This window comes from Globicephala melas, chromosome 16 (genome assembly GCF_963455315.2).
Source record: "Globicephala melas chromosome 16, mGloMel1.2, whole genome shotgun sequence".
NCBI lineage: Eukaryota > Metazoa > Chordata > Mammalia > Artiodactyla > Delphinidae > Globicephala > Globicephala melas.
Genome location: NC_083329.1, coordinates 14919792 through 14943877, shown reverse-complemented (window position 1 = coordinate 14943877; position 24086 = coordinate 14919792). Strand labels below are relative to the sequence as shown.

The 24086-nt window shown below is 36.0% G+C and overlaps 1 protein-coding gene across 2 annotated transcripts in view; it reads left to right on the top strand.

The window, feature by feature from the left end:
• The window catches only part of ATRNL1 (attractin like 1), a 683154-nt gene that overhangs the window by 90178 nt on the left and 568890 nt on the right, over positions 1-24086 (top strand). For both annotated transcript variants that reach the window (XM_060286203.1, XM_060286202.1), the window contains exon 10: positions 20106-20260. In XM_060286203.1, the coding sequence (XP_060142186.1) occupies positions 20106-20260 (155 nt within the window). The remainder of the gene's footprint in view (positions 1-20105; positions 20261-24086) is intronic.

Here is a 24086-nt window from a genome sequence, read left to right as displayed (position 1 = left end):
GAAAAGCAGCCAGAGGGGAAAAACGCATATTGTCTTTAAAGAAGCAACACTAAGACTGACAACTGGTTTTTTAACTGAAAAACCAGAATCTAGAAGACATGGTGTCTTCAAATGGCTGAAGGAAAATATCAGTCCAAAGTTCTTCACCCAGTGAAAAACCCTTAAAAAATGGAAGGAAAACATGGACTTTTCAGAAAAACAAGATGAATTTGACAGCAGCAGACCTGCAATACAGCAAACACTAAATAAATAAAGAAAATGCTAAATAGATCTTCAAAATATTGAAGTCGAAGAAAAATGATCCTAGATACTAGAAGGAAGAGAGAAATGGAAAGGGTATATCTAAGTGATTATTTATTATATAATACTATAATAGTAATAGAGGCTTAAATATATACAAAATTTAAATGGATGATAATAGCAGCACATAAATCAGGAAGAAGGGTAAATGGTGTTCAACATTACTAAGGTCCTTGTATCATATGGGAATTGATAAAAAACTAATTTATAGTAGACATTAATAGTTAAGGATTTATATTGTAATCATTAGGTAACAACAAAAAATAAAAGTAAAACACTGTATATCCAACAGGTGAGTAAAGGGAAAAATGAGAATAGTACTTAATGCATTTGGAAGAAAACAAGAAAGGAATAGAAAGGGAACAAAGTAAAGTTGGGAGAAATATAAAGGAAGATGGTATATTTAACTCCAAATATGTCATAATTATACTAAATGTGAGGAAGTAAATATTCCAGTTACACTGAATGTAGGAGACAAATATTCCAGTCAAAAGCTAAAGATTTTTGGACTGGGTATAAAAATAAAACCTAGCCCTATGCTGCTTAGAAAATATACAAAAAGTATAAAAGTATTTATACATCATTTGGGTTCACTCTAAGAATATAAGATAAATTAAAAATTCATAAAATCAGAGTAATACATTAAAAGAATAAAGAAGTGAAGGCATATAATCTTCTCAAATGTTGCAAAGGAAAATTTAGATAAAATTTAACAAGTATTCATGATGAAAACTCAAATACAATAGGAATAGAAGCAAACTATTTGTGTGGTAAAACGTACAAACCAATAGAAAAACTTTATTGCAAACATTATAGTGTAATGTTGAAAAATTTTCCTTTAAGTTTAGGAATGAATAAGAGTGGCTACTATCAGTGTTTCTATTCAACATTGTATTGGCATTTCCAGCCAGTGCAATAATACAATTAAAGTTAAAGGGAATAACAAAGTATAAAAGATATATGGGTAATAGGTTGCTTGATATAAGGTCAATATAAAGAAAACAAATCCAATATAATTCTGTATACCAGGAACAATTAGAAAATGATGATTTAAAAGCAATACAATTTTAAATACAATTTAAAAGCAGTACCATAAAAGCAGTACAGTTTATCATCAGAACATCAACAACCTGAGATGTAAATTTAATGACATATACACAGGATCTTTCCATAGAAAACTCAAAAATCATGTGAGAAATTGAAGACCTAAATAAATGGAAGATACATAATAATTAATTGAAACAATGTTGTAGAGATACCTATTCTGCCCAAATTGATGTTAAGATTTAATGTAATCCCAAAACAAAATTGCAGAAAGTATTTTTCTTATAGAAATTGACATGCTTATTTAAAAATTTATATAAAAATGTGAAAGACCAATCATAGCTAAACCAAAACTTTTAGAAGAACAAAGCTGGAAGACTTCTCTACTAGATTTCATGAATTCGAAGCTACAGTAATTAAGTGTTGCTGCAAAGATAGCGACATAGACCATTGTAGCAAATAGGAGTTCCCCAGACAGACCTACACATTTATTGGCACTTAGTGTAACAAAGTTGGCACTACAGAGTCGTTTTTCAATAAATTATTCTGGGCCAATTGGTATACAATTGAAAGAAATGAATTTGGGGCCCTGCTTCAAATCGTACACAAATTAGTTTCAGATCAATTGTAAATCTAAGTATGGAATGTAAAATAATAAATATTGTAGAAGATAACGGGTAAACATCTTTGCTTTTATTGGCAAAGAAAGACTTTAAAAATACTATTTAAATAATACTCTTAATAAAGGAAAAATGATAGACTGAACTATGTATGTCTAAAAAATATCACTAAGAAGGTGAAAAGGCAAGCTGCAGTGTAGGAGATATTTGCAACACATAAAGTCAACAAAGGTCTCTATTCCCGAATATGTAGAGAAGTACTACAGATCAACAAGAAAATAATCAGATGACTCAAGAGAAAATGGGCAAGCGACTTGAACAAAAGGATATCCAAATGACCAAAACGCATTTTAAAAGTTGCTCAACCTTATTAGCCACAGGGTAATTTAAATTCAGGTACCACTACATATCCACTTAAATGGTTAAAATTTACAATATTGATAATCCAAGTGTGTATAAACCAGTAGAAGCATTTGAAAAACGTTTTGACAGTTTCTCCTAAATTTGAATACATTCACACACCCATATGTAATGTATATATCCTATGAAATAGTTATTTTAGTTATATATTCAACAAATGCATATATGTATGCAGTACAAATATAGTATACATATATACTATATTTCAGACACTCATTATGCAGAGAAATTGTCAAGGATAAACATCATGAATAGCGTGTTCATCAGTATTTAGTAGAATATAAGTAACTAATAACATATTTATAAAATTGTCTTATATCATTTTCCAAAACCTCTGACAGCTACATTTTTAAGAAATCACAAAAACGTGATAGTTTAATAAACTAGCTTTGAATACTTTAATGTAAAAATAATTCTCATTATACCAAATTTAAGAAGCTAGAAGAAATCATTTCATGTAACCAGATTAGCATTAATATGAAAACATATTTCAAGTATATGTGATTGCAAAGATTTTTTAAAGTACAGAATTAATATAGTACCACTGAAGCACTATCTAAAACATCCTGTCTTTATAGGAATTCCCATTTCTCAAAAATGATTCCTTTTGTATTGTTAGGATGTTTTATTAATTAGTACTGTATTATCCTTTGCTAAGAGACTTTTAATTTGCTGTAATGATTTTGAGTACCAGGGCCATTATGGCCTTGATTTGTTAGTCTTGTTAGATGAGGTGTCTCATAACGTTTTTTCACATATATGTTTGTAGAGCTTGTAGTAGGAGCCCGCATCTTCATTTTTTTCTTCTCTGTCAAGGGTTTTCTGTGATAGTAGAGACCTCAAATTTTCTTGTCCTATTGTTGAAGTCGTTTTCTCTATTATTGTGTTTTTTTAAAACACAATAATAAGAGCACAATATGTTTTAACACATAAGGAACATATTAAACATTATCATTTACAACTTGCAACTGTAATTATAAATTTGGTATTTTTTCCAGTTTTTTCAAGTTAAAAAAAAGATTTCAACTATACTTCTAGAAATACTAAGAAAGAAAAGTGAATCTAATGTTTCCTCATGATTAGATTCAGGGTTTGCATTTTGATCACTAAAGTTTGCATTTTAGATCACTAAAATGTGTTCTATGAATTTTTTTTTTTTGGGGGAAAAAACTTTTACTGAAATAAAATTCATATAACATAAAATTCTCCATTGTAACCATTTCAAGTGTACAATTCAGTGGTTTTTAGTATATCCATAGTGTTATGCAACCATCAATAATTCCAGAATATTTCCATCACTGCAAAAAGAAATCCTATACTTTCCTATACCCTTTCCCTCCATTTCCTGGAAACCGGTAACCTACTTTCTGTTTCTATAGATTTGCCTATTCTCAGTATTTCATATAAATGGAATGTACAGTATGTGACATTTTGCATCTGGCTTCTTTCACTTAGCATAATTTTTCAGGGTTCATCCATGCTGTAGTATATTTCTGTACTTAATTCTTTTTTATGGCTGAATAATATTCCATTGTATGAATATACCTCATATTGTTAATCCACTCATCAGTTGATGGACATTTGGGTTGTTTTCACTTTGGACTATTTTGAATGAGGCTGCTATGGACGTTCATGCAGAGGTTAACTTTCATATCTTGGTTAAAGTAATGGTTAAAGCGTTTCCAGGTTTCTCCACTGTAAAGATACAATTTTTCCTTTTTAATTTAATAAACACCGTGTGGAGATACTTTGAGACTATGTAAATATTTTGTTTCTCATTAAACTTTTACACACTAGTTTTAGCATCTATTGATCATTCTTGTTATCACTGTGATGGTTACCAAATGGTGATATTGTAATATTATTCCTTGTAAATATCCCAGGTTGTGTGTTCACTTATATCAGTATCAATTGATGGATTTTTATTTTAATCAATGTTCTATTATCAATTACTATTCTTTATTTTGGTGTTCAAAGTGTCCCAGATTTGGCCATCGTGAGCTTCTTTCAGTAAGGCTCCTCTATTCTTTAGACATGTCCCCAGTCACTCTAGTGCATTTCTACACTTTCTGGCATAGATGCAAAAAAAAAAAAAAAAAAAAAATCTGTTTACATCTTGTAGTTTCCCTGCTGGAGTAAGTCATTTCCCCCAAGAAACCTAGATTACTTTTAGTAGAGAATGGTATTTAAAAACCAAGATTAGGGGACTAGGTGTGTTTATTACTTTTTGATGTGTTTATAGACCCTATCAGAAGATGGAGCCAGAAAATTTACAAAGACACACATGTTTACACTTATTTATAGAAGTGGGTATATTGCTCTGTCTCTGTATATATGTCTGTCTGTCTAAACCCTGTCTGTCTAAACTGCATAATGATGTAATACAACATGACAGGATTTATTTTAGACCTGTCTTCCATATTTGTAAATTCCTTTAGAAAGTGAGAAACCCGGATCCCACTTTACAATTCATATATTTTAAAAAATTATCTGCTTACCAGGTACTAAGGGTAGGGTTTATTTATTGCAGTAAAGATATCATATCTGGGAAAGCAACTGCAGATTTTATCACCACCATTTTATTTTGTTGTCCTTTAATTAATAGACTTTAGTTCTTAGAACAGTTTTAGGTTTAAAGAAAAGTGAGCAAAAGGTATGGAGATTTCCCCAATACTCTCACATCTTCCCCACCCCAAGTCCCTCTATTATTAACATCTTGCATTAGTGTGGTACGTTTGTTACAATTGATGAGTCAATATTGATACATTATTATTAACTAAAGTCCATAGATTACATTAGGATTTACTTTTGTGTTGTTGGTCCAGTGGGTTTGCACCATGTATAATGACATATTCCACTGCTACTGTATCATATAGAATAGTTTCAATTGCTCTAGAAATCATGTGTGCTCATCTCCCTCTCTCCCTGCCCAACCTCTGGCAACCACTGATATTTTTACTGTCTTCATTGTTTTTGCCTTTACCAGAATGTTATATAGTTGGAATTATACAGTATAAATCCTTTTTTAGATTGGCTTCTTTCACTTAGATTGCTAAGTGCATTTAGATTGCATTTAAGGTTCCTCCAAATCTTTTCATGGCTTAATAGACCATTTCTTTTATCACTGAATAATATTCTGTTGTATGGATGTGGTACAGTTGTTTATCCATTCACCTGTTGAAGAACATCTTGGTTGTTTCCAAGTTTTGACAGTTATGAATAAAGTTGCTATAAACATCCACTTGCAGTTTTTTGTGTGGACATAAAATTTCAACCAATGAGTGCAATTGTTGGATTGTGTGGTAAGAGTGTATATTTTTATGAGTATGTTTAGTTCTGTAAGAGTGTTTGTACTATTTTTCATTCCCACCAGCAATGAATGTTGCTATGCATGCTTGCTAGCATTTGGTGTCAGTGTTTTGAATTTTATCCATTCTAATAGGTAGTGGTATTTCATTGTTTTAAGTTGTAATTCCCTAATAACCTATAATGAGCATTTTTCCATATGCTTATTTTGCCATCTGTGTGTCTTCTTTGGTATCTGTTCAGACCTTTTGCCAACTTTAATTGAGTTGTTTGTTTTCTAATCGTTGAGTTTTAAGAGTTCTTTTTATATTGTGGATTCAGGTCCTTTATCAGGTATTTGCTACAAATATTTTCTCCGAGTCTGTGGCTTACTGTTTCATTCTCTGAATGGTGTCTTTCACAGAGTCAAGGTTTTTAATTTTAATGAAACCCAACTTATCATTTTTTTCTTTCATGATTTGTGCTTTTGGTGCTGTATCTAAAAAGTCATCAGTAAACTCACGGTCACCCAGATTTTCTTCTATATTATCTTCTAGGAGTTTTATAGTTTTCATTTTACATTTAGGCCTATGATTCATTTTGTGTTAATTTTTGTAGAAGGTGTAAGATCTGTCAAACTCCTTTTTTTTTTTTTTTTGCATGTGGATGTCCAGTTGTTTCAGCACCATTTATTGAAATGACTGCCCTCTCTCTCGAGTTGTTTTTGTTCTTTTGTCAGAAGTTAGTTGACTATTTGTGAGTCTATTTCTGGGCTTATTTTTCTGTTCCATTGATCTATGTGTCTGTTCTCTCCCCAGTACCACACTGTTTTTATTATTGTAGCTTTATAGTAAGTCTTGAAGTCAAGTAGCATTAGTTCTCTGAATTTATTCCTCTCTCTCAGTATTGTGTTGGCTATTCTTGTGAGAATTTTGATGGAATTGCATTGAATATATAGACTAAGCTGGGAAGAACTGACATCTTGACAGTAGTGAATCGTCCTATCCATGTATTATATATGGCCTACCCCTTTATTTACCTCTTTAATTTCTTTCATCAAAGTTTTGTAATTTTCCCAATATAGATCTTAGACATATTTTGTTAGATTTATACCTATTTCAGTTTTGTGGAGGTGCTATATAAGTGTTGTGTCTTTATTTCAAGTATCCGTTGTTCATTGTTAATATGTAAGAAAGCGATTGACTTTCGCATATTAACCTCATATCCTACAACCTTGCCATAATTACTTATTAGTTCCAGGAGTGTTTTGTTTTTTTTTGTTGTTGTTTGGGATTTCTTACATAGGCAATTATGTCATGTGTGAAAAAAGACAGTTTTATTTATTCCTTACCATTTTGTATATCTTTTATTCCCTTTTCTTGTCTTATTGCACTAACTAGGACTTCCAGTAAAATGTTGAATAGGAGTGGTGAGAGAGTATATCTTGCCTTGCTCTTTCTTAGAATGAAAACATCTTTCCATTTTCTTGCCATTAGTATAATTGTTCTTTTTAATAGATCTTTATTGGAGTATAATTGCTTCACAATACTGTGTTAGTTTCTGTTGCACAACAAAACGAATCAGCCACATGCATACACATGTCCCACTCTTGATCCTCCCTCCCATCCACCCTATCCCACCCTTCTAGGTCATCACAAAGCACTGAGCTGATCTCCCTGTGGTATGCTGCTGCTTCCACCAACCATTTTACATTTGGTAGTGTATGTATGTCGATGCTACTCTTCCTTCTCCTCAGCTTTGCCCTCCCACCCCATGTCCTCAAGTCCATTTTCTATGTCTATCACTTTTCCTGCCCTGAAACTAGGTTCAGCAGTACCATTTTTTTTTTTTACATTCCATATATATGTGTTAGCATATGGTATTTGTTTTTCTCTTTCTGACTTACTTCACTCTGTATGACAGACTCTGGGTCCATCCACCTCACCACAAATAACTCAATTTCGTTTCTTTGTATGCCTGAGTAATATTCCAGTGTATATATGTGCTACATCTTCTTTATCCATTCATCTGTCGATGGACATTTAGGTTGGTTCCATGTTCTGGCTATTGTAAATAGTGCTGCAATGAACATTGTGGTACATGTCTCTTTTTGAATTATGGTTTTCTCAGGGTATATGCCCACTAGTGGGATTGCTGGGTCATATGATAGTTCTATTTTTAGTTTTTTAAGGAACCTCCATACTGTTCTCCATAGTCGCTTTATCAATTTACATTCCCACCAACAGTGCAAGAGGGTTCCCTTTTCTCCACACCCTCTCCAGCATTTGTTGTTTGTAGATTTTTTTCATGATGGCCATTTTGACTGGTGTGAAGTGATGCCTCGTTCTAGTTTTGATTTGCATTTCTCTAATAATTAGTGTTGTTGAGCATCTTTTCATTTGCCTCTTGGCCATCTGTATGTCTTCCTTGGTGAAATGTCTAGGTATTCTGCCCATTTTTTAACTGGATTGTTTGTTTTTTTGATATTGAGCTTCATGAGCTGTTTGTATATTTTGGAGATCAATCCTTTGTCTGTTGTTTCATTTGCAAATATTTTCTCCCATTCTGAGGGTTATCTTTTTGTCTTCTTTATTGCTTCCTTTTCTGTGCAAAGGCTTTTAAGTTTAGTTAAGTCCTATTTGTTTATTTTTGTTTTTATTTCCATTACTCTAGGAGGTGGGTCAAAAAAGATCTTGCTGAGGTTTATGTCAAAGAGAGTTTTTCCTATGTTTTCCTCTAAGAGTTTTATAGTGTCTGGTCTTACATTTAAGTCTTTAATCCATTTTGGGTTTATTTTTGTGTATGGTGTTAGGTAGTGTTCTAGTTTCATTCTTTCACATATAGCTGTCCAGTTTTCCCAGCACCACTGGGAAAGAGACTGTCTTTTCTCCATTGTATGTTCTTGCCTCCTTTGTTGTAAATTAGGTGCCCATATGTGCGTGGGTTTATCTCTAGGCATTCTGTCTTGTACCATTGATCTATATTTCTGTTTGTGTGCCAGTACCATACTGTCTTGATTATTGTAGCTTTGTGGTATAATTTGAAGTCAGGGAGACTGATTCCTCCAAGTCTGTTTTTCTTTCTCAAGATTGCTTTGGCTATTCGGGGTCTTTTGTGTTTCCATACGAATTGTAAAATTTTTTGTTCTATTTCTGTGAAGAATGTCATTGGTAGTTTGATAGGGATTGCATTGAATCTGTAGATTGCTTTGGGTAGTATAGTCATTTTCACAATATTGATTCTTCCAATCCAAGAACATGGTATATTTGTCTCTCTGTTTTTGTCATCTTTGATTTCTTTCATCACTGTCTTATAGTCTTCTGAGTACAAGTCTTTCACCTCCTTAGGCAGGTTTATTCCTAGGTATTACATTCTTTTTCTTGCAATGGTAAATGGGAGTGTTTCCTTAGTTTCTCTTTCTGATTTTTCGTTGTTGGTGTATAGGAATGCCAGAGATTTATGTGCATTAATTTTGTATCCTGCAACTTACCAAATTCATTGATTAGTTCTAGTAGTTTTCTAGATTTTCTATGTATAGTATCTTGTCATCGGCAAACAGTGACAGTTTTACTTCTTCTTTTTCAGTTTGTATTCCTTTTATTTGTTTTTCTTCTCTGATTGCTGTGGCTAGGACTTCCAAAACTGTTGAATAAGAGTGGTGAGAGTGGACATCCTTGTCTTGTTCCTGATCTTAGTGGAAATGCTTTCAGTTTTTCACCATTGAGTATGATGCTTGCTGTGGGTTTGTCATATATGGCCTTTATTTTGTTGAGGTAGGTTCCCTCTGTGCCCATTTTCTGGAGAGTTTTTATCATAAATCGGTGTTGAATTTTGTCAAAAGCTTTTTCTGCATCTATTGAGATGATCATATGGTTTTTATTCCTTAATTTATTAATGTGGTGTATTACATTGATTGATTTGCATACATTGAAGAAACCTTGCATCCCTGGGGTAAATCCCACTTGAGCCTTTTAATGTGCTGTTGGATTCTGTTTTTTAGTATTTTGTTCAGGATTTTTGCATCTGTGTTCATCAGTGATATTGGTCTATAATTTTCTTTTTTTTATGATATCTTTTTCTGGTTTTGGTATCTGGTGATGGTGGCTTCGTAGAATTAATATGGGAGTGTTTCTCCCTCTGCAATTTTTTGGAAGAGTTTGAGAAGGATCGGTGTTAGCTCTTCTCTAAGTGTTTGATAGAATTTGCCTGTGAAGCCATCTGGTCCTGGACTTTTGTTTGTTGGAAGATTTTTAATTATGGTTTCAATTTCATTACGTGTGATAGTAATGAAATCTTTTTTCTTTATTCTGCTCCTCGGCAGTTATTTCCACCATTTTGTCTTCCAGCTCACTTATTCATTCTACTGACTCAGTTATTCTGTTATTGATTCCTTCTAGTGTATTTTTCATTTCAGTTGTTATGTTGTTCATCTCTGTTTGTTTGTTCTTTAGTTCTTCTAGATCTTTGTTAAACATTTCTTGTATTTTCTCAATCTGTGCCTCCATTCTGTTTTTGAGATTCTGGATTCTCTTTACTATCATTACTCTGAATTCTTTTTCAGGTAGATTGCCTATTTCCTCTTCATTGTAGGTTTTTACCTTGCTCTTTCATTTGTGACATATTTTTTTGCCATCTCTCTTTTTTTTTATGAGTGGGAATGTGTTCCTGTCTTACTGGTTGTTTGGCCTGAGCTTTCCGGCTCTGGTCGGCTATTGGGTAGAGCTGGGTCTTGGTGCTGAGATGAGGAACTCCGTGACCTCACTCAGATGAATATTCCCTGGGGTCTGAGGTTCTCTGTTAGTCCAGTGGTTCGGACTTGGAACTCCCACTGCAGGAACTTTCACCCGACCCTGGGCTCGTGAACCAAGATCCTGCAAGCCGCCTGTGGCGGCAAAAAAAAAACAAACCCAAAAAAGCCAAGAACAATAACAAAGTAAAAAATAAAATTAGACTAGGAAACTAAGAGATATGTTAGGAAGAATACAAAAATAAAAATAAAGATGAATCAACAACTGGGAGGTACAACAGTACCATAATAGTACAAAAGACAAGGGGGGCGGAAATAAAAGGGTGTGGGGGAAGGCCTTGGCTGTGGAGGGTGGAGCCTAAGCAAGGACCAGGTTTGGGTGGTGGGCGGGGCCAATGCTCAGGGCCCACAGGGCTGCAAAAGGCCCTAGGGGCTGTGGGGCATGGGACTTAGGCTCAAGGAACAGAAGGGGCTGAGGCGTGCCCCCACCCCTGGTCTCAGAGGGCAGGAACCTTACCTGGGAGCCCAGCATTCTTCCTGGGCTTGAGTGGGCATGGCAAACACCCTCCTCTCCTCTCCTGCTCCTCCAGTCTGGGAGGGCCCCTCCCGCCTACCTCTCCTGATCTCCCTGGCCTCCCTCCTATGCCCCCAAGGGCTCATGCAGCCTGGAGGGGAGTTTGGAGGGCAGGGGATCGGCCTGGGAGCTCAGCAGGCTCCCTGGCCCTGAGTGGGTGGGGCAGTCGCCCTCTGCTCCTCTCCTGCTCTTCCCGGAGAGCCCCTCCCACCTGCCTCTCCTGATCTCCCCAGCCTCAGGGGCACTGATCCTGTGTGGCCTCCACTTCTCCTCCCTCCTCAGTCCCCCTACGTCCTACTGGTTCACTTTGAGGTTCCTCCCTTATCCTTGGGTGTCAGAGTCCCCTGTTAGCGGCCAGCAGGTGCCCTAGTTGTGGGGAGATGCTAATTCCATGTCTTCCCACACTGCCGTCTTGCCTCAGCCTCTAGTTTTTTTGATAAATTTTTTTTATCAAGGTAAGGAAATGCCCTTCTATTTCTAGAGTTATTATTTCTAGAGTTGAGAGAGTACTTTATATATTCTAGATATAAATCCTTTATCAGATATGTGATTTGCAAATATTTTCTCCCATTCTGTATGTTGTTTTTCACTTTATTTTTAGTGTCCTTTGAAGCTCAGAAATTTTAATTTTTAAGACCATTTTATCTGTTATATATTTTGTCACTTATGCTTTTGATGTCATATCTAAGCATCCATTGCCTAACCAAGGCAAGGAATATTTACTTCTGTAGTTTCTTCTAAGAGTTTTATCACTTGTAGCTCTTAAATTTAGGCCTTTTATCAAGTTTTAGTGAATTTTTGCATATATTGTAAGGGAAGGGTTCAGTTTCTCTCTTTTGTACCTAGATATCCAGTTGCCTTAGCACCATTTGTTGAAAAGAGTATTCTTTCCTTTCTTTGAGTTGGCTATCCTGGGCCCTTGAATTTCCACATGAATCACAGGATTAGTTTGACAATGAGAGAAATATCCATCTGGGATTTTATAGAGAGTGAGTTGAATCTGTAGATCAGTTTGGAGAGTATGGTCATCTTAACAATATTTTGTTTTCCAATCCATGTAAATGGGATATCTTTCATTTTTTTAGGCTATCTTTAATTTCTCTCTTCAATGTTTTCTAATTTTCATGGTTTAAATTTAATACTTGTTTCATTAAATTTATTTTTAAATACTTTTTCTTTTTTTTTTTTTTTTTTTTTTTTTGCTGTACGCGGGCCTCTCACTGTTGTGGCCTCTCCCGTTGCGGAGCACAGGCTCCGGAGCGCAGGCTCAGCGGCCATGGCTCACGGGCCCAGCCGCTCCGCGGCATGTGGGATCTTCCTGGACCGGGGCACGAACCCGTGTCCCCTGCATCGGCAGGCGGACTCTCAACCACTGCGCCACCAGGGAAGCCCTATACTTTTTCTTTTTGATACTAATGTAAATTGAATTGTTTTATTATTTTTATCTTGGGATTTTTCACTTCTGGTTTTAGATATACAATTTATTTTTATTTTATTTTAACCTCCAAACTTGCTAAACTCACTTATTAGTTCTAGCAGTTTTTTGTGGATTTCTTTGAATTTCTATGTATAAGATCATGTCATCTGCAAATAATGAGACTTTTACTTCTTCCTTTCCAATTTAGATGCATTTAATTTTATGGTCTTGCTCATTTTCCTTCTTATAATCTCTAATACAAAGTTGAATAAAAGTGACAAGAGCAAAAATCCTTGTCTTATTCCTGATCTTAGAGGGGGAACATTTAATCTTTTACCATTAAGTATGATGTTAGCTCTGGGTTTTTTTTTTTTTTTTTTTCTTTTTTGTATATATCCTTTGTATTAGGTTTCTATGGCTGCTGTAACAAATTACCACAAACTGTGTAGCTTAAAACAATGGAAAGATATTCTCTCACAGGTCTGGAGGCCAGAAATCCAAAATTAACGTGTGACCACGGCCATGCCCCCTCCAGAAATGCTAGGGGAAATTCCTTTCCTTGCCTCTTCCAGCTTTGGCTGTCAGTATTCCTGGAGTTGTGGCTGAATCATTCCAGTTGCCTCCACAGTTACATTACCTTCTCCTCTTTTCTGTGTGTCTCTTATAAGGACACTTGTCATTGGATTAAGTCCACTGGGTAATCCAAGATGAGTTCCTTATCTCAAGATCCTCAGTTAAATTACATCTGAAAAGACTCTTTTTCCAAATAAGGTAACATTCACAGGTTCTGGAGATTAGGACATGGATCCATCTTTTGTGGTGGTGCACCATTCAGCCATACCAGATTGAGGAAGTTACCTTCTATCTCTATTTTGTTGGGAGCTTTTTATCATGAAAGGGTGTTGGATTTTTTCTAGGCTCTAGCTGCATCTATTGGGTATATATGCAGAAGTGGGATTGCTGGATCATATTATAGTTCTTGGTAGTTCAATTTTTAATTTTTTCTGGAATGTTCATACTGTTTTCCAAGTTGACCATACCAATTTCCATTCCCACCAATAGTATAGAAGGGTTCCCTTTTCTTCACATTCTTGCAAACACTTATCTTTTTAAAATTAAATTAATTAATTATTTTAAATTGAAATAAAACTGACATAAAACATTGTATTAGTTTTAGGTGTACAACATAATGAATTGTTATATGTATATATTGTAAAATGATTACAACAGTTTAGTTACCACCCATCACATACATAGTTATGAATTATTTCTTTCTTGCAATGAGAACTTTTAAGTACTTAACAACTTTCAAACATAATACAATATTGTTAACTATAATCACTGTGCTGTATATTACATTCCCAGGACTTATTTGTCTTAAAACTGGAAGTTTGTGCCTTTTGACCACATTTACTCATTTCACCCACCTTCTACCACCTGACTTTGGTGGCCACCAATCTATTCTCTGTATCTATAAGTTCATTTAAAAACATTTTTAGATATTGCATATTTGTGAGGTCATACAGTATTTGCCTTTCTCTGTCTGACTTATTTCACTTAGTGTAATGCCCTCAAGGTCCATCTATGTTGTTGCAAATGGCAGGATTTCCTTTTTTTTTTTTTTTTTTTTTTTTTTTTGCGGTATATGGGCCTCTCACTGTTGTGGCCTCTCCCGTTGAGGAGTACAGGCTCCGGACGCGCAGGCTCAGTGGCCATGGCTCACGGGCTCAGCCGCTCCGCGCGGCATGTGGGATCTTCCCGGACCGGGGCACGAACCCACGTCCCCTGCATCGGCAGGCGGACTCTCAACCACTGCGCCACCAGGGAAGCCCCCTCCTTTTTTTTTTTTTTTAAATGGCTGAATAATATTCCCCTTTGTATATATATCTTTATCTATTCATCTGTTGATGGACACTCAGGTTGTATCCATGTCTTAGTTATTGTAAATAATGCTGCAATGAAGATGGGGGTGCAGATATCTTTTTGAGATAGCTATTTTGTTTCCTTTGGATAAATACTCAGAAGTGGAATTGCTGGATGATTTGGTAGTTCTAAATTTGTAATTAGATTTGTAATTTGTAATTGTAATTCTAAATTGGTTTTTGAGGAACCTTCGTACTGTTTTCCACAGTGGTTGTACCAATTTATATTCCCATCAACAGTGCACAAAGGTTCCCTTTTCTCCACATCCTCACCAATACTTATTTCTTGTGTTTTTGATAATAGCCATTCCAACAGCTGTGTGTATGCATGTGAGGTGATACCTCATTGTGGTTTTGATTTGCATTTCCTTGTTGAGTGATGTTGAGCACTTTTTCATGTACCTGTTGGCCCTCTGTTTGTCTTCTTTGGAAAAATGTCTGTTCAGATCCTCTGCCCATCTTAAAATTCAATTGTTCTTTTTTTCTGTTGAGTTATATGAGTTTTTAATATATTTTGGAGATGCAATTTTCTCCATCACACAAAGCCAGGCCTGATACTGAGAGCGTCTTATTTATTTTCCCCAGGGCAGTGCCTGAAGTGTTCCAGGTTATGCACAGTCTTCCATGGCAACAGAGTTGAGCCACTTATATGTGTGTGCTCATTCATGACCTGCAGAAGCTAAAGTGTGCTGTCTGCAGGGGTGTGTATGGGGTGCGGGCTTCGTGGGGGAGGGATTTATGGATTGTTGAGAGCATGGGTGTGCTAGTTGAGGTGAATCTACAGGTAATACACTCTATGAAGTTTATGGGTGGGCCTCTCGGTAGAGTTCATGAGGTAGTTAGTAGAAACATTAGCCCTGTTGGGTTTTTTACCCTGGTTGCCGTGAGCCCCCTTTTCCCTCCCCTGCCCATCCTGTCATTGTTTTGGAATGGGTGAGAAAGAAGTGGGCTTCTTGGGCATCATCCTGCTTGGCCATGGAAGCTAGGCACTTACTAGGTTCTCACTTTCCCCCCTGGGAGAAAAAGCAGATTGAATGAGTTTCTCTTGGCAGTGAGCTGTTGCCTTGGGGGTGGGGGTGATGTGGTAAAGTGAAACTGTTCTTACCCTCTTCAGTCCTGTTCTTGGAATTTTTGCTCCAAGTGGTGCTAGGACTTCTCTGCTGGGCACCTACAAAGGTACTCCTGTCTCTGAGTAGTTGACAAAATCAGTGCTTCTGTGGGAGGATGAAGGCAGTGTCGACTGAAAAAAAAATGCACAACCTAAAAGTTGAGAGTTATGTTTTATTTGGTGGACAAATCTGAGGACTTAAGCCTGTGACATAGCATCTCGGATAACTCTGAGAGACTGCTCCAAAGAGGCAAGCAGGAGCCAGGTATATAGCAGTTTTTGCAACAAAGACCAGGTAGTCAGAACATCAAAAGATTGCTGTTAATTAAAGAAAACCAGGGCTTCCCTGGTGGCGCAGTGGTTGAGAGTCCGCCTGCTGATGCAGGGGACATGGGTTTGTGCCCCGGTCCGGGAAGATCCCACATGTCACAGAGCGGCTGGGCCTGTGAGCCATGGCTGTTGAGCCTGCACGTCCGGAGCCTCCGCAACGGGAGAGGCCCACATACTGCAAAAAAAGAAAACCAGATATCTCAAGTTAAGGAATTTAGTGCTTTTCTGTGTTTGGAAAGATGCAAAGTCTAGGCTCATTGAGATCATTCCTTTGATATGCACCTCAGCTATCTGGGGCCAATATCCTGTGCTTCTCATCCTGAGTCTCCTCAGGGTGCACTGTCCTGGGTGGCTGCAGTGGAGCGCATTCTGTTTCCATTCTGAGTTCTCTCAGGGCTCACTGTCATGGTTGCAGTGTGATGGCTCAATGGCTGCAACTTCATTTGTTTACCATACGGCAGGCAATATTTTTTATTCATAGTAGGAAACTTATTCCTACGTCTTGCTGTTGTCTCTCCCTGTATCCTCGTATTCTGACATTAAAAAATTTAACACTTTTCATATGCCATCGCGTTGCCTTCTGGCCTTTATTGTTTCTAATGAGAAGTCAGCTATTTATCTTATTGGGGTTCTCTTGTGTGGGAAGAAACTTCTTTCTCCTGCTGCTTTAAAGATTTTACCCTTGGCCTTCAGTATTTTTACTATTTTATTTCTGAGTGTGGCTCTTTCTGTATTTTTTCCTACTTGAAGTTTGTTGATCTTCTTGGATGTGTATGCTAATGTTTTTCATCAAATTTAGGAAGTTGTCAGCCATTATTTCTTGAAAAGTCTTCTACCTCTTCCTCCTCTGCCCTAGTATTCCCAGTAAATGTATGTTGCTGCTGTTAATGGTGTTTTACATTTCTCACAGACTCTGTTCATTTTCCTCTCTGTTTTCTGAATTGCAGGATCTCTATTGATTTATCTGCTCGTTCACTGATTTCTTTTCTTGCTGCTTGCTGAAATATACTGTTGAGCTTCTCTACTAAATTTTAAAATTTCAATATTACACTTTTCAACTCCAAATTTTCCCTTTTTTGTTATTTCTCTTTGTTAATGTTTTATATTTGATAAGGTGTTGTCATATTTTCCTTTACTTCTTTAAACATTGTATTCTTTAAGTCTTTGACTATATTTATAATAGCTGCTTTAAAGTCTTTTTTGTTTCATCTGACATCTGGGTTCTCTTAAAGGTAGTTTTGTTGCTTGCTTTTATTCCTGTGTATGGGTCACACTTTCCTATTTCATTGCATGCCATAATTTTCCTGAAAACCAGACATTTTAGATAATATATTGTAGCAACTCTGGATCCTGACTTTTCCTTCCTCTCTGGGGCTGTTGTAATTTTATTTGTTTAGTAACTTGGCTGAACTCTTTTCGAGAAGTCTGTTTCTTCTTCCAAATGCGTCCTCTGATGTTCCTCCTCAGATGGTACAGCCTGGGTATGTACACAGTCACCCTGGGATGATAGTAATTTTAGCAGAGCTCTTTGACTTTTTCCTCTGAGCTCTTTGTTAAGCTTTCTGCCTCTGTTTGTATCAAACTCACCTGGTAGCCTCCACTAATTGCCAACTGATAGTTCTATTATTTTCTTTTTTTTTTTTTTTTGCGGTACGTGGGCCTCTCACTGTTGTGACCTCTCCCGTTGCAGAGCACAGGCTCCGGACGCGCAGGCTAAGTGGCCATGGCTCACGGGCCTAGCCGCTCCGCGGCATGTGGGATCTTCCCGGACCAGGGCACGAACCCGTGTCCCCTGCATCGGCAGGCGGACTCTCAACCACTGCGCCACCAGGGAAGCCCCAGTTGTATTATTTTCAACAATGCTCTGGGGGCATAAATTGCCCCACAGTCTGAATTCCATTTCAAACCTTTTTCAGGGGTAGTCTTTGAGGCCAGTCTTTGAGGTTCTGACCCCAGTAAGGCTCTTATTAGCTGTCTTTTCCCCTGGTTCTCTCTGATAAACTTCTAGCTTGTCTATGTTTTAGCTTATTGTTCTCATGTAGCTATCTCTTAATTGCTTACAACCACTACTTCCATTGTTTTCGAGTGCCCTTAAGGCTTGAAGTTTGCCACCTTGTACCAAATAAAGTCAAGTTCCCTTGAGACCTTTGGGGCTCTCCTTTTCTTAGGCTGCCTCTCCTTTTCTTAGGCTGTCTCTCCCTGTGGGAGAAAACCTCTATGCCACTGCTTTGGAAATATAGGTGGGGTTTGTAGCCTGTTCTTTCATTGAACCACTGTGTTACGTGCAGAGAACTGGATGGGTATGGTAGCCTTTGCACTTCTCAGCTTGCCTCTTTTATCTTGGAACTGCTGCCCTATGAATGAGGAGTGAAGACTTTTTTGGCCCTCTTGTTCTTAATCTCTGAGGCCTGGTGTATAGCTTTCACCCTGTGGGTGGTGGCGAGGTAGAGAATGAGGACTCGGACCTCGCATGCTTTCTCCTTGAATAGAACTTCTGCCACTAAGAGTTCGGGGGCCTGAGAAATATTGGCAGTCTGTTGCTCCTGGTTGTATATTAATGGTCTGGACTAGGAGCTGAGGGATGAAGGAGCATAGTCTTCTTGACTTTACCAGCCTGTGGTTGAACAGCCTTGCCTAACTGGTTGTGTATGTGTGGGGAGGTGGCGGTGATGAGAAGAATGGGAGTTGGTAATGAGTCAAATATCGTGGACTGTTGCTGTTATTTATTTATTTATTTATTTGTGATATGTGGGCCTCTCACTGTTGCGGCCTCTCCCGTTGCAGAGCACAGGCTCTGGATGCGCAGGCTCAGCGGCCATGGCTCACGGGCCCAGCCGCTCCACGGCACGTGGGATCTTCCCAGACCGGGGCACGAACCCGTGTCCCCTGCATCGGCAGGCGGACTCTCAACCACTGCGGCACCAGGGAAGCCCTGTTGCTGTTCTTAATGGAATTTAGTCGATATTCTTTTTTTGTTTGTTTTGTTTTGTTTTGCGGTACACGGGCCTCTCACTGCTGTGGCCTCTCCCGCTGCGGAGCACAGGCTCCGGACGCGCAGGCTCAGCGGCCATGGCTCACGGGCCCAGCCGCTCTGCGGCATGTGGGATCCTCCCGGACCGGGGCACGAACCCGTGTCCCCTGCATCGGCAGGCGGACTCTCAACCACTGCGACACCAGGGAAGCCCTAGTATATATTCTTGAGCAAATATTTCTTTATTTGTTGTTGCTCTTGGCAACATTTTTGAGATCCAAATTTTTTTTTTTTTAATTTTTACCAATTATAGTTCTTTCCCTGGGGAGACTGTTTATGGAACTCCTTATATTGACATTCTGGAAGTGAATTCCATATTCTTTAAGCATTAATTGGTATTATAATCTATAGCTTTTGAGATGCTGTATGTACCTTACTAACTATACTATACATACTATGTTTACATGTTGATTCTTTGTACCAGGGATTTATTTATAGAGTATTTATAAAGTATTGATTCACATTGTCATGAACTTTTATTATATATATATCAGTGAATTCAGGTAAAATATAATTGTGAGCATATATTTGTAGTATTTCTCTCATAATTACGCTTTAATTAAAAGAAGATTTAATTTAATTTGAATGTTTCTCAAAAACGCAGTGTGATTTTCAATTATACACAATATGGGTATATCTCAAAAATAATCTTAAGCAACAGGACATACATACAAATTAATAAAAACTATGTGGTTCCATTTTGTAAAGTACAAAGGCAGCAATAGAAATATTTGCTGTTAGACTCAGAATAGTGGTAATTTTTATTTTTTGATCTTAGTACTGGTTACTTAGTTGTGTTCATCTTGTGAAAATTCATTGAGTGTTAGACTTATGATGTGTGCACTTTCATGTATGTTATATTTAAAAAGTTAGAAAGCATATTATGCGATCCGTATGAGCCATGTAGTCTTAACTGATTATTGTTCAGAGTAAATTTATTATATTTAACTTTATATTTACTTTGGTATTTAAAACTGATGATAATTTGGTCCTCTAGTTTAAAGGAGACTTGTTTCCTACTTATATAAATGAAAACAAAATTTCAAAATATATATTATTATAAAATCATTAACAATTATGTTTAATATTGTGTTTCCTGAAAGCATTTTAAGGTACTATGAATCTCAGAATATTTTTTAAAATATTGAAATTTAGAGGCCATTTATAAGTTGTTGAAAACACTAAAGCATGTTTTTTCACAATTCCAAGGAAAAATCTATATGCAAATTAGATCCTTTCTGTAATATATATAAAATCAGGGAGATCTTTTTATCCTTTGTAATACATTTTTAAATTTTATCCTGTAGGACTATTTTGAAAGAAAGTGGGTTTGCCAGATACCTTCATTCAGCTGTTCTTATCAATGGAGCTATGCTTATTTTTGGAGGAAATACCCATAATGACACTTCCTTGAGTAACGGTGCAAAATGTTTTTCTGCCGATTTCCTGGCATATGACATAGGTATGTATCTGTTAGGACTCTGCAAAGTAGGAAATACCAGAAATTTTTCATGTAGATATTCTCAAATACATTACTTGATAGCATGTGTATATGTCATTTTAGAGAGAGAAATTCAGTGACAGATTATGAACGGAATTCTCTCCAGTTTCAGCATAGTAGTCGTATAGGGCAGGAGAAGAGATGAACTGAAGTGAGTCAGTGGTGGAGGCAGGGGAATTGAGAAATCTGGGTTTGAATGTCTTTATGAAGGCTTTTATGTATTGTATACCTACATGAGCACTTTATCAGTCTATTTTGTTTGACTATTACCATATTAGTTTTGCTAATGGATAAATGGAGCACTAGCAAGTTTACATTACAAAGAGTAGGAATGCAGACAGTTTAGATTTAGTGGGGATGAGCAAAGATGCATTTAAATTAAACTCTTCAGATATACTTACTCCATAGAGGAAACTGATAGAATTAGAGAAAGGAATATAGAGATAGAAAAGCTAAATAAATAATATTTGGGGACAAAATGGAAACCCGGAACATATCTAGGAATGGAAGTAACTAAAGAAGAATCTTTACCAGGGAACCTAAAAATACAGTACATCTATACAACTCAATTTTAATTATGCTATCTATAGTCCTATCAATTTCTGAATAGTAAATGAATATATGTTTTGAATACTAAATTTAGCTACTTGGTTGACCACTGTAGTGAAAAAATTTCTTCTCTATATATCATGTTATAGATAAAACATAGCTGATATTTTAAATCTTTAGCAGTACTTAAGAGGACCTTTTATTGTGTAAAGTACAATAATAAACCAATTTTAAGCTATTAAGAAACATTTTGATTAAATAAAAATAAAAGAGACCAAAGAATAGCACATTTAGTAGATGTAAGAAGTATCCTTTCACCTTTGAACATCATAAAGGCACATAGTCTACTTTGGAAAATTATTTCAAGTGGCAGCATATAAAGAAAATTATGACTATTAATAAGCACTTTGATCTCTAAACTATTGTAAGCTTGTTTGGAAGGAAATTCCTAGTAATAAAGTTAGGCATGCTTTTTAAATTCTATGACTATCTGTCTGTGAGTAATCATTGAAAAGAATCCACTGTCTTCAGGATTTTTAGATCCTAAATAATTAAATATTTACCTTTTGAAATAATAATTTGAAGTTATGATTCATGATGAAAATGGGATTATCTTGGCTTTCAGAAGGCTTTTAAATCAGTGCCTGAGATCCAGAAAATCGGTTAAATGGAGTTGTGAACCTAGGCTGGCTCATTATGATCTTTCATTGCCAGGTTGGCACTGTCAACATATTTTGCTATGGTGATGAGACAGTATGCTTATTTCTCTGGAGGTGGATGAACATTTTGTTTTTCTTCTAGGAATAAAAATCCTAGGAAAAGTGTAGAATTTTGTTGTAATTGTTAAAAATCCATGAAGTGAGATTTTGAACTTTTGAAAAAGATTCTTCAAGGAGCTTCTACCCAATTTCTTATTTTAACGAGGAAATTAATGTTGAGCTATTTTGTAGCTCACATATTGGGAATTTATTTTTATTTCTTCCATATTGTTCAAGATTACCATATTTTAGGTTTTATGCATCCAAAAAGTTTACCAAGGTGAAAAACATTAGAGTTGTTAGTTTTTCAGAGAGAGAGAGAGAGAGAGAGCAAGCTCTCAGATTATCATTATTCTAATTGCTACTCTTTATTGTCTTCTAAGAGCTAGGTACTTTACTAAGAGCTTTATTTACAATATCTGTAACCTCTCTAATAACCTTGTAACAAGGTGTTAATAAACTCATTTTCAGATTATTAAGCACAAGAGTGAAAGGAATTTGCCCAAAGCCCTGCAGGTGGTAGATCAAGCTTTTTTTAACTCCTGAAGTGGTAGTCTTTCCTCTTGACTACACTGTGCTGTTTAGTGGGGTCCATTGTATGCTCTTCATTTTCGCAACAAATTACCAGACACTTTATGTTTTGTAAGGTTTCTTAATGCTGTGGAAAGATAGAAGCAAATATCAGTTTCGTTTTTCAAACAAATTGTTCAAATTGGAGGAAGAATAACATAGTTTAAACAATGTTGTATTTTAACATAGGATTTTGTTTTCCCTGTGCTAACAACTAAAGACAAAAAACATAAAGCAGTACAATCAATACAGGATAAAGGTGTGTTGTTTTACCTTATTTGATTATTTCTATGCAGTTCCCAGTAAAGCCCCCCCTCCCCCAATCTGTATTTACTCTCCTGGGTTTGTAGCATCAAATGCTGAAATATTTTCCTGGGAAAATTATTTTTCTTATTTCAGAAAATGTCTTCCAAAATAATTGCTTTCCTTATGAAGTATATTTTTGTGGAAATAAAATATAACCATTGTATATGAACCCAACTGAAAATAGATCCTCTTGGGGGAAAAAAAGTTGTGTTGCTAGTTTTTCTCTTTTGTACAGTACACTGGGACTTTTATGGCATATTTAACTGGAATGCACCTGAGGATTTAGCTGATTGTGTTCTGTGATGTTTAAACAATAAAAATATGTATGCTAATACTAATTTTTCATTGCTCTAAAATGTACTATTTCAACCCTACTGCTATAGTAAATTTTATATAGCCAATATCATTAATCTTTGAGGACATAACCTTGCCTTCCCAGTTCTCATTATACTATACATGATCGATGTAGAGGGCATATAATGGTGATTTTCAAACATGGCTGTACCTTGGCATTCCCTTTGAAGGTTGACTGGAGAAAAATCAGACCTCTATAATCTGATCCTCTTAGATTAGGCACTGGGTATTTATATTTTTAAAAAGTGACTCAAGTGCAACTGATAATAGAGCCAGGACTGGTGAATAAGACTGGATGGACTGTAATGTATACAATGATACGTTACTTAAAGTTCTAGTTTGTAAAGCTAGCTTGAAGACATTTCAAACCTGAAAATTTTATTAGTGCATATTTTGTTATTGCTAGTGGTATCATTATTGCACCTGATTCAAGATTAAAGTGATCTTTCTGGTAAAGATAGCCTTCTAGTACATAATGAGACTAAAGATGCAGTGGAAAAGCATGTCTCACTGAGTTGATCTCAGGTTATTAGACATATTTATACTTTTAAACTGTTTGGCTGTGGAAAGTAGTGTCATAAAAGTTAGTTTTCTAGGGTCAGTGGAAAAAAAGGAATCAAGTAGTCTGTATATTTTTCACATCTCTTTAGTAAACCAACAATCATTTTGGTGGTTTGACTGAAGATATCAACATTTACAAATGAGCGGTTTTCCTGAATTGAAACATACCTTAAAATTGAATTGAATCTTGAGACAGTATTTCAGAATCATCAAATTAATAGCTATTACAGAAGTTTCAGTAGGCCTAACATATAGTTATGATACTTTTAATTACAAATGGTAGTTATTCTTCTTCAATAAGAAAATTTACCTAAGGGTAAGAGAATGTACAAGATGAAAGATAACTCTGAGCTACATGGATCATAATTTTTTTTCCTCAAAAATATAGTAGAGTCATGAAAATGTAATTTGTTGAGTTAGATTATTTCAGAATAGGATAGGGAGTCAGATTTATATCAGAAATATATCGTGCAGAAAGCAAAACACCTAAACTTCAAATCAAATCAAGTCAAAATAATATTATAATAGAATTTAAAAAACAAATTTCCTGCATATGACAGTTTTACTTATGACATTAACTTCTTGGTAGGCAATTATTTAAAAGCAAACTCAATAAAAAGAAAAGTACTTAATTCCATATTTGCAGAAGTAATACTATTTTAATTGGTAATGTATAATAATCATTTTAA